Source organism: Danio rerio, chromosome 19 (genome assembly GCF_049306965.1).
Source record: "Danio rerio strain Tuebingen ecotype United States chromosome 19, GRCz12tu, whole genome shotgun sequence".
Lineage (NCBI taxonomy): Eukaryota > Metazoa > Chordata > Actinopteri > Cypriniformes > Danionidae > Danio > Danio rerio.
Window position 1 is genome coordinate 4560457 of NC_133194.1, and position 12802 is coordinate 4573258.

The 12802-nt window shown below is 28.2% G+C and overlaps 1 protein-coding gene across 3 annotated transcripts in view; it reads left to right on the plus strand.

Annotated features, from left to right (window-relative positions):
• Positions 1-12802, plus strand: part of trappc9 (trafficking protein particle complex subunit 9) — a 308149-nt gene that overhangs the window by 44417 nt on the left and 250930 nt on the right. For all 3 annotated transcript variants that reach the window (XM_073931376.1, XM_073931377.1, XM_073931378.1), the window contains 2 exons: positions 8131-8257; positions 10654-10799. In XM_073931376.1, coding sequence (XP_073787477.1) covers positions 8131-8257; positions 10654-10799 — 273 coding nt within the window. The remainder of the gene's footprint in view (positions 1-8130; positions 8258-10653; positions 10800-12802) is intronic.

The window sequence follows — 12802 nt, forward strand, 5'->3', positions numbered from 1 at the left end:
ACTGACCCAGCTGGGACTCGAACTAACCTAGGCTCCAACCAGCGACTTTTTTGCTGTGAGGGGATCGTGCTTCCCACTGTGTCACCGTGACACCTTTATTTTGTTTTGTTTTGCTTTGTTTTTCTTAATTTTTATTTTTCTTGTTTTGTTTTATTTAGTTTGATCTAATTTTATTTGTATTATTTTTTTTCTTATCTTTATTTATCTTTTTTTATTAGAATTAGATAGATTAAAATTAATAAGTGAGTAAATAAATAAATAAATAAATAAATAGATAAAGCATGCAAACTGAAAAGTTGTCAATAATATAAAAAATAAATTACATTTGTAACACGTTTTAAACTGAAAAGATAATAATAATAATAATAATAATAATAATAATAATAATAATAATAATAATAAATAGATAGAAGACGAAACAAATGTCCATGTAAATAAAATAAAATCAATAAATACTTGTAAAATTATTACAAAATCAAAAGAAAACAGATTGTAATAAATCCAATGTAATAATGTAATAATGTAAAAAATAATGTAATAAAGCAGAGAAAACTTGTAAAACACAAAAAATTTAATTTATGTATTTTTTTTTTATATTTCAAAATCCAACATTTAAAAAGATAAAATATATAAAGTTGATAGGAAAAGGATTAACCCTCCTGTGCAATATATAAATAAGATCAAATAAATCAGATTAGTTGTTATTATTGTTATATAAAAGTTATAGTTTAGTAATAATTATATTATAGTTATTAAAACTGTTATGTATCGGAATGTGTCAAAAATTTCTTCATTAATCAGAAACTGGGGGTAAAACTTACAATTTAACAAGAGGAATAATAATTCTGACTTCTACTGTAAGTATGAACGATATTAAAACATATGAGAATAATAAAAAAATACAAAATAAACAAGATTTTTTTTATTTTTAAAAAACAAATCAGATGCATACAAACCACTGCAATAATTTGTAATTAGCCTTTAATTACAAATAAAATAAACAAACAAATCAATCAACCAATTAAATCACCAAACTAACAACTCCCTGATTTCTTCCACAACATTTTACTACAGCAAAAAAGGAAAGAGAAAATAAAAAAATGTCATCGACTCGACAGCAAAAAAAAAAAAAAACTGTAAATGCGAGAGTGAGGAGCTTAAAATCGAGCGTCTGTCAGAAGAGATGAACTGAGGCTGAAGTGAAGTCTGCTGACGGCATATAAAGAGAAACCCGCGCTCACAGAAATGATGAATAATGTAGAAAAAGACCACTGAAGTCCACTGCCATCAAATTACCCAGCAAACACGCAACATGCTGACAAAAGTCCAGCAGAGAAGCAGAAATGCAGACAACAACAACTGTTGAGGAAAAAAAAAATAAAAATGAGCAGGGCGGAGACGACAAACCGAAAAACTGACTCTGAAAATGGCTGTTCACAGCAGTGCAGCCAGGAGGAATAGATTGGAAGTCCACAAAACAAAGTTAGCGTCAAAAATGAGACTCGCTAAACTATTTATTCAATTCAATTCATGTTTATTTCTATAGTGCTTTCACAATGAGGTTTAGATGAGGGTTTTTACATTGAAGTCCGCTGGAACCAGAAGCTGCGATTATTATTTTTTTCCCTATATTGTGACGCAGTTCCTAGAGAAACTGAATATTAAATGAGAAAACAGTGGGCGTGGCTTGTTTTTCTCTATACTGCGAGCTGATTGGATGTAGTAAAGTAGGCATTTCATTCAGAAAGATCTGGAAAAGGGGTTGGGGAGAGTTATTACAACCTAACAGACTCCTCCTCCTCCTCCTCCTCACCATTTCTGTTTGTTGACAAAATTGACAGTTGGAGGGGCGTGATTTAGTATGTTAGCCCCGCCCAAAACCTCAGACTGACGTAATCTAAGAATTTAACTGGAAACCAGCAGGATCTGCATTTTCAGATTTCAATTAAAGATTACAAGGGGAAACCATTGCTGCATCACCATTCGCATTTACTTTGGGACATACTACTTCCTCATTAAAGGATGGCTATGTTGCTTAGTTATTTATCTTCATATAAATTCACATTGTTGCTGCAGATGAAATATAGCATGGAAAATGGGGTTTAATTCTGCTGCAGTTGGTTAGATATTGATTAACAGTCATTCAAACAACTTTACGAAGCCTCTTTGCTTGACTGTTGGTCTCGCGTGTCTGCCATTTTTGTAGTTTGTTAACAATTTTCACCCACATTTGTAGTTCTAATCAGTTTCACATCCAACGTGTAATGTTTTTTGGGCAATATTAGCTGTTAGAGTATGGACGCTCTTACACTTCGAATTTTTACCGGAAATTGTAAACCATACGGGAACCTTTGGCATACTCTTTTCAACATACAGTACTATGGTTTGGGACATATGAATTCTATTTTCGCATACTATTTAGGGTAGATAGTATGCGAATTGGGACGCAGCATTTATTTATGTCTGAATGACATGCAGAGATGAATTGTTCACCACAAAACTAGCAATGTGAGCTAGCTAAACCAGTTTCATTTGTACTGAAACCTGTAACCATTGACTTCCTTCGTAGAAATGACAAGCACTATGCAAGTCAATGGTTACCAGTTTTCAACGTTGTTCAAAATAAATTAAAAATAGACAAAAAATAAACTATTTGCAACAAGTGAAGTGTAATTAAATGACATAATTTGCAGATTTTGTAAAATGTAAATAAAATAATGTAATTAAAATGTTAAAATATTATTATTTTAATTTTTTAAGATTATTACTGTTAATAATAATAAAAATAATAATTATAACAACAACAATAATAATAATAATAAAAATGAGGATGATGATGATAATAATAATAATATAAAGTAACAATAATAATAACAGTTATAATAATAATAAAATAATAATAATATAATATAATAATAATAATATTATAAAGTAACAATAATAATAACAGTTATAATAATAATAATAATAATAATAATAATAATAATAATAATAATAATAATACCATGGCGCCTGTGTGTTTGGCTTGCCATCTGTCCCTACCCATTTTTATTTGTTTTAGTGCTTTTTAGTCAACATGTTAACTCTCTGCTGATGTAAAATCGCCATTGGATCTTCGTCCATCTGCCACGCATCTGGTCTATAATCCAGAAGATAGACATAAATCTATACCTCCATTACTGTTACCATCGGGAGTCTCTGCTCACCTTTTCCATGTATCTCATCCCCGGAAATGCCACCGTTGCCGTGGCAAGCGAGCTGGGAGGCTGTTGAGACTGAAGATCTCTCTCAGATCTACAGTTTCCCTCAGTGGGCCTGGAGTTATTTGTTACCAGTATCTCTCCCGACACTTTACGAAGCCAGTTCACGATTGTCTGGTACTGGTCTTGGGCTCAGACCTGCCTCGTTGCTTCTTTCATCCTCTGTGGTACGTTGCACGGGCTCCTCGGGTTACTGATGAACAAGCGCCTGTCGGGTTCGGCCTGTTGATCACCAGATCATTGTCGAACTTTTATCATCAAGGATTATTTGCTTTCTAAAGGTTTGGATTTTCTATGCATAATGGAGACGTGGGCGACTGCGGGTGAGTCTAGCGTTTTTGCTGAACTTTTGCCCTTTGACTGCTATTACTTTAACTCTCTGCTTACATCGGGTCGTGGAGGTGGAGTTGCCGCTGTTTACAAAAATATGTAAAAGTGTGAACAGTGTCTCTCTGCCTTTAGTGTTTCCCAGCTTTGAACTGACTAAAAGATTTGTGACAAGTGTAGTAAAATGACATAGTTTCTTGCTTCATGTGAACTTTCACTTAAACATCAAATCTTCTATTTTTGTGTGAACTACCCCTTTAAGTTCTGATGATAGTCGCCATGGATGAATATGAAAAAAGCGAGATTTATTTTGTTTCATTGTTCTGATTTTGGCTCATAGCTTTCTCTAAATAGACACAGCCAGTTTGAAAATTCTCCAAGTACACAGACTCGCTTTAGTTTTTTGTTTTTTTCAGAGATTTGTGTTATATAACCTAATTGTAGGTAGTGATTCTATCCAACAGAGGCCCAGAGATGCACACAGGTCTCTTTCAGCGCTGTCGAACCAACAACACATTTTGAGAACAACTATTAAATACAATGTCAAAAAGGATTCATTGGATATGCTCCATTTTTTGGAGGTATAACTGGTTGCAAACTATTTTTATGGGCTGAATTTAAACAAATGATGTTGTACATTACTAAATATAATTAGTTTGTTTGAATTCAGCCCATATGAATAGTTTGCGAGCAGTTATACCTTAAAAAAATGGAGTAAGTTCAATGAATACTTATTATTTAGATCTCAGCTGTGTAGACTTTGTAAGATTTTGTAAGTGCATTGAGCTGAATCAAAGTGCAAAAAGTCTCAATTTAAAGACAAATCTACTCTATTTTCAGGCATTTTTTCCTACTATTTTTAAAATGATCAGCTGCATCTGGTTATTATTTGGGGTAGTAACAAAATTAATTGTTTCTTCTTATTATTATTATTATTATTTTTTTTTTTTTGATGAATTAAGCTCCTCTTGCCTTTCAATATCCTGAAAAGGACTAATTTAATGTCTAATCCACTGAATTATTTATTTCAATTTTATTTTTTAGGTGATTGAATAATCGGATGGTTTCCTTCAATTTTCAATCCCTGCACGTATTTTAGCTCATGATAAAGCAAATAAACACATATAGTCAACGCTATTATATTTAAGCTTTTTTTTCTGTGTTTCAGTATTGATCCGTTTGGTTGTGAATAAATCAGCAGATTAAATCAGCTTTGAAAAATCCAGATTTTGCGTAACGATAATCCACTTTTTTTTGTGTGTGTTGTGTTTTGCTCTGAATGGCAGCAGAAGTGTATTTTTGATCTTTTATTTGCTCAGCTGTGAAGGATGTCTATAAGACGACACTTTTGCAATCCCGCTGTGAGGAATGAGAGATATATCGATGGGACAGATCTTTCTCAGCTACTGTTAAATCATTAATGGCAGCTATAAGATAGCCAGACCTCTCAGTGGAAATGATTACTCTTATGTTTCTTATATAAATAAAAATGTACAAAATATTATTAATAAAAAGTTATAATTTCATGATATATTTAAAATTATTATTGTTATTATTATTATTACAGTTATTGGTAATACTACTACTACTACAACTCTTACAGCTACTACTAACGATAGCAAAAATATATAAATATACAATAATTAATAAAGTAATAAGAAAATAAAGTTTTAATAATACTTTTTTTCTGATTGCATTTTTTATAAATATAACAAAGCAACAACAAAAATAATATTAATAATAAATACATAAATAAATAAATAAATAACAAAGTTAAAAATAATTATAATAGTAAGTTAAATATAATAGATTTTTATTGCATTTACAATATTTTATAAATATAACAATGCAATAATAATAATAATAATAATAATAATAATAACTAATAATAACTAATAATAATAATAATAATAAACAAATAATAAAATAATAAATTGTAATAATAAAAATTCTAATAGCATTTTTAAGATTGTTTAAATATAACATTGCAACAAGTTGAGGTGTTGTTTGATGGTGTGGTGGATGGCGGAGGGGTGTCGTTGACGAAAGTGAGCGGGGCGGGGGTGTCGTGGAAGAAAGTGGAAGTAAACAGCGGATGGGGGAGGAGGGCGGTTGAGAAGGGTGAACGGTAAAATGAGGTGCCGGTTCAGATTTCAGAGGATCCGGATCCGGCGTGTTCCGGCACAAATTAAGCCCTGCATGGGTTGCAGCTGGTAGGGCATCCGCTGTGTAAAACAAATCCTGGATAAGTTGGCAGTTCAATCCACTCTGGCAACCCCAGATTAATAAAGGGACTCAGCTGAAGAGAAAATGAATGAATGAATAAAGTATAAAAACAAAGTATAAATAATAAAATAGTAATTTAATTTTGCGTTTGTAGAAAAGAATGCAACAACAACAACAACAACAACAACAACAACAACAACAACAACAACACAATAATACTAATAACAATAGTGATATATTATTATTATTATTATTATTATTATAAATAAATAAATACGTTTTCAATGATCAATATTAATTTGACTATTTACTATTTGCCTCTAGTCTCTAACGTGTACTATATCGAGCCTGTTGCTCACTAGGGCAGGGATTTTTTTTTTTTTCAGAGTGTTTGGATTGGATTGAAACTGCTCCGGGATCATTGGTTTTATGGGAAAGCCTGTGAGGTGTGAATTGATGGCAGACCGAGGCCGTAAACATTTTTATAGACAGAGCAGTAAGTCAATACGCTGCTCACCTGTGCAAACAGAGCTTAAAATAGACTCTGTCCTCATGATGTATGGACGCGCACATTATTTGCCTTGTTAAATTTATATCTCACTCTGGACCAGAGGCCTGTGAGAGAGAGGATTGTGGGTAATTTCACCCTTGGGACTCGCGGTTCACTTTAGATACATTGATAATCTGCTGATTTATGAGGTGTGGGCTGGCTTTTAAGAAAGAAGGAAAAAGAAAACACCTCAGGAATGCAAATTTTGTTTGTTAGACATTTGAATCAGTTTTTAGTGCCATAACTATCCGTTTTATTAAGGAATGCTTATAGCACTCAAAATGCATCAAGGCTTCACCTTTTTTATTTAACATTTTTATTTTGAATATATTTGATTTTTTTATGTATTTTACTTGGTTACATTTCATGTAATTAATTGTATAAATTTTTATGTTGCTTCATTGTTTTTTGTTTTATATTTTGGTATATATTTAAAATATATTTGTTTTATTAGTTTATTTAATATTTTAATGTTATTTTATTTCATTTTATTCATAATATGACTTTGATTATTCATAATATGACTTTGATCGATAGTTTATTTTCTTTCATTTTACTTAGTTTTTTTGTTTAATTTATTAGACAAATTTTTTTACATGATTTTTTGATAGTTTTCATAATCTTTTTAGATTATTTGTTTTATAGATTTTATACTGTTGACTGTCTTAATCATTTTATTTTATTTTTTAAATTTAATTTAACCTATTTTTTTATTTTATTCGTTTTATACTGATTTCATATTTTATTGAATTATTTAATATTTTAATATTATTTATTATATTTTCTTATTTTTATTTTTATTTATGTTGTTTTATTAGTTTTATGATATTTTATTTTATTTTATTATTTTATATTTTAATTAAATTTAATTGTTATTTTTTCATTTTTATATTTTATTTTATTTCTATAACTGTTTTAATAAGCAATGCATACTAAAAATAGTAAACATAATGCATCAAGGTTTTATCTTTTAAACATTTTAATAGCATGTTTTACGATTTTTATTTGTAATTTACTTTTGCCATTTCATATAATTTAATACATATTTTTTGCATAAGTGTTTTTTTATTTTTAGTTTTATTCTCATGGCTGTCATTTTATTATTTTATATTTTTCCTTTTTTATTTTATTTTTTTTTTGTTTTATACTGATTCAATTTTATTATATATTTTATTTAATTTTATGTAATTTTATTTGTTTTATATTCATGGCTGACTTTAATTTTATTCATTTTATTTTAATATTTTTTGTTTCATATTTTAATATCGTTTTATTTTATTTTACCATTTCATATTCTTATCTTTATTTTATTTTATCAGTTTTTTTACTAATAATTTTTATTTCATTAAAAATATTTTATTTTATTTTATTTTGATGACTAACATTTTTATTTAATTTAATTAATCCTAAAATAGAAGATTATAGTCAATTGTAAGTTTAGTTCAGTTCAGTTTAGTGTGGTTTAATTTTCACTGCTAAAAGTCAAAACACTGAAGACCAAATCCATCGATGTGCGATGCATGAATCCAAATGTATTTTATTTGATTTTATTTTATTTTATTTTATTTTATTTTATTTTATTTTATTTTATTTTATTTTATTTTATTTTATTTTATTTTATTTTATTTTATTTTATTTTATTTTATTTTATTTTTATTTTTATTTTTGTCAGTTGTGTCTTTCCTTTTAAACTGCTCCCCACCCACGTTTCTGGCTGTCACAAAAATACTAATGCTTATTGTCTTTTCTCTTTCTCTCGCTCCACAGAGAAAAAAGAAGTGACCCAGAGCTTGGAGAACTACACGTCAAAGTGTCCAGGAGGAATGGAGGTGATCAGCCTTCCTGACGGACTCAAACTTCCCCCTGTTCCTTTCACCAAACTGCCCATCGTCAGGTAAAAAAAACTTCACGAGACCACTATTTTCTAAACAGGTCATATAATAATAATAATAATAATAATAATAATAATTCCTTACATTTAAAGCGCTTTTATATAGCGCTATTATGCACATCCCTTTCATCAAAACCACTCAGTGTAGGGTTATTTTCTACTCTGAATATGATTTTTAGAAACGAAAGTGGCTGATTTTGCTTTCATCTATTTATATAAATGAATTAGACAATTTACATATATAAACATACAGTTATATAGAGTTAGGGATGTCGTTTTCCACACCTTGATGGATTGTCGTTGAAATTAATAATCAATTAATTTATTAATCATTAACCTTATACAAAATAGACAACTAGATTTAACCCTCAAAGCTGTCTGAGTGTGTATTTCCACAGCTCAGTGTCTGAACAATGACTCCTAACTTTTCTTCAAAACATTTGTGAAGTTTGATTGGCCTGTGAACTCATAAAGCTGAATGCAAATGAAAATTTGGTTCTTTCATTTGTTTTATTCTTGCCTCAAATTAAACGTTTTTATGGAAAGTACAAAACTTCACATATCCTTTTCATCTGTCCCAAGGAAGCTGCGGATGTTCAGTGAGGGCCCGTAAATGTGTTTAACAGATGTACTTCATAATCCCAGCAGTGGGAGAAGCTCAACACGCTCACTTGATTGAAGTCGCCGTTTCTCTGAACACTCATCTCTGAAAGCTTGCTTTTTTTTTTTTCTTCAAATTTCTTAATTTATTCTTGAAGGGATGTTTAATTGTAAAACTTCAGGCTAGCTGCATTTCTCCTGATCTTCATCACGTTTTATTATTTAAGATTTCATCTTTTTATTATTATTATTATTATTGTTAATAAAAAAATGAACAGATAATTTACTACTACTACTACTACTAATAATAATAATAAAGTTATTATTATTAAAGTAAATATAATTTATCTATATTATTATATATTTTAAATATTTTTATAAATAGGTAATACATTTATAATAACTAATAATATTAATAACTAACTAAATATTATTATTTTTTATTATTAATAATTAAAAATAGTAGCAATATTGTATATTATTATTATTATTATTATTATTGTTGTTGTGTTTTACTCTTATTATTCATAATTAATTTTTGTGTATGTAATAGTCATATTGCTTCAAAAACTGCTATTAATAATAATAATAATAATAATAATAATAATAATAATAATAATACTAATAATAAAGATTATTACAATTGGGTTTTTATGTAAACAAACCTATGCAAAAATCATAAATAAAATACTACTATTATTATTACTGTTAATAATAGTAATTATTCCAATAAAACATAATTATAAATACATAATAATAACAAATATTAATAAATTTAAAAAAGTAATAAATAATAAAATAAAAAAATTATAATAAATATAAAAATTATATATTTTTTCTGATAGCATTTTAAAGATTTTATCAAAAAATAGATAATAATAAATAATAATAAAGTAATAAATAATAAAATAGGTAATTATGATAAATCATATTTATTGATAGCGTTTTAAGATTTCAAAATGGTAATAAAAATAAATAGCAATAATTAATAATAAAGTAATATATATATATATATTAAATTAATATATTTTAATAATAAATAATATTGTTTTATGATTGCTTTTAGTTTTTTAAATATAACAATTCAGAAACATCAGCAATAAAAGTAACAATAATAAATAAATAAATAAATAATAAGTAGTAATAAAAATTAGTTATAAAAAGTATTACACAAGACAATAGTAATTATAATAAATAATTTAAAATGTATCAATTCAACAACAACAATAGTACAAATAAATAGTAATTAATCAAGTAATAAATAATAAATACATTTTAGTAATAAGTAACATCTATCCATTAGCATTTTAGAGATTTTTAAAAAAATATAATAATGCAGCAATTTTAATAATAATAATAATAATAATAATAATATTGAGTTAATTCTAATAAATAATATTGCTTTATCCTAATTTTTTTCTCCCTCTCCATGTGTCGTTAACATTCAATGTCTTGCTACCAGAACATCGTTTCCCGCCTCTGAATTAGCGAGTTTTAGCCACTCGTACATTAAGGTAGCGTTTAGAAGAAACAAAACACCAGCAAAGAAACTGGACACAGAGGAACATAAGAACCTCAATGCCAGCTAGCGTTTCAGAAGTGCTATTGCAGAGCAACACAAACAGCATGCAGAAGTATAAATACACAGCCACACTCAAGGCAGGTGCCATGGGTCACTCTGATCACTCAACGCAGAAGTATAAACCAGTCATAAGTGCAAATAGGAGACTTTATCAGGCTCTTCCTGCTTACTCGACACACTAACTTAATCTGTATTTTCTTTCTGTGATTAATTTCAGATCAGTGTCTCTGCTTAACCTCCCAGTAGGCCTGCGTCCTCACAAGGTGAAAGGCCTTTTGGCACAGGGAATGTCCACCGCCAGTCCATTCATCTACTCTCCCATCACCGTGCACAGCAGAGGGGACGAGCGCTCCAAGAAGATCGGTGAGGGTTATCGTTGTCCTCATCTGAGGCTTTAATTACAGTATATTAGCACAATCTTTTGAGTTTTAACCTCACGCTCTGTTTATTGCTCTGACGGGCTTTGCTTGGGATCTTAATTACGGTTTAAAAACAACATCTAAAAGCGAAACACACACCATTGTGCTTCTGCTATATCGCTGTTTATGACAGGAGCCGTCATTAAGTTGTCTCTTTCCCTGTTGGCAGTCGGAGGCGGTTGGAAAAGAGTTGAAGGGTTTTCTGGAGCTCAGAAGCAGCATCACACGGCTTCTAGCTGTATTATTTATAGATTTATTAAGGCAAATAGCAGAGCACTTTGTTTGCCACATTACAGACACTATGGAAGGAACGTCCAGTCGCTGGCATGTTTAAAAACACTAACTTTAATGATCAGCTGCTACAGCAAAGGCATCGCTTGCTAAAACTAGTATCTTATTTGCATAATATGTGAAGTCCAGGAAATGGCATTCAGGTAGACAGGAATTATATCTGTAAACTTATCTGTTTTTAATGTTTTTTGCTTTTCGTTTATTTATTCTTTTGAATTTATGACAACTTTTGATGTTAAAGGTTTGGAAAAAGTGACTTTTATGGAGATTTTTAATAGTTTGAAGTGATATATTATCTTTATATTACGGTACAGACATAGTTAAAGTCAGAACTATTAGCCCCTCTGTATATATTTTTTCATATTGTTTAATGAAAAGAAGATTTTTGACAACATATAGGGTGTCCGCGTGGTCTTAAAACGTCTTAAACAAATTTTAGGCCTTATAAAGTCTTAAATTCACAGAAATATTGTGTCGTAGGTATTAAATCATTTTAAAAAGGTCCTGATTTTAAAGGTTTTCATATATGTAACATATGTACACATGTTTTGTAATACATATATATATATATATATATATATATATATATATATATATATATATATATATATATATATATATATATATGTATGTATATATATGTATGTATATGTATATATGTATGTATATATATATATATATATATATATATATATATATATATATGTATATATATGTATATGTATATATATGTATATATATATATATATGTATATATATATATATATATATATATATATATATATATATATATATATATATATGTATATATATATATGTATATATATATATATATATATATATATATATATATATATATATATATATATATATATATATATATATGTATGTATGTATATATATATATATATATATATATATATATATATATATATATTTATATATATTTATATATATATATATATATATATGTATGTATGTATGTATATGTATATATATTACAAAACATGTGTACATATGTTACATATATGAAAACCTTATATATACTTATATACATATATAAGGTATATTTATATAAAAGGTATATATTACAAAACAAATTACTGCAAAGAGTTATTTATTTCACAACAGCTATTAGACATTTTACAGCAAGTTCTCTAATGCCGAGTTCAGACTTCGTGGTTTTAACCCCGACTTTGACTCGTTCTTAGCATTTAGCTTTGTGTAAGTCTGAAATTTAATTTATAATGATCTTAAAAAGGTCTTAAAACGTCTTAAATTTGACTTGATGAAACCTGTAGAAACCGTGCACCAAGTTATGGTCCTGAAAATGAACAAACAACAACAAAAATGTGCAGCAGTTGTGTGTTATTAATTGTTATTGTAAGTATACATTTACGTGAGTTATCAAAGTCATGATAATTAGTCAAGGTTTTAATAATAATTAATATTTTAATTGTAATACCATAAGAAAATTTACTCTGGGTTACCTTGAAACCGCTATTCGTGCCAGCTCTAGGGATGATTATATTTTAATACTTCCATATATTATGGTATTAGTTAAAGTACCATAACAACGTCATGGTTAATGAATAGATAATCCAATAACATATTATATATCAAGGTATCATACATTACTTATTATACATTTTATAC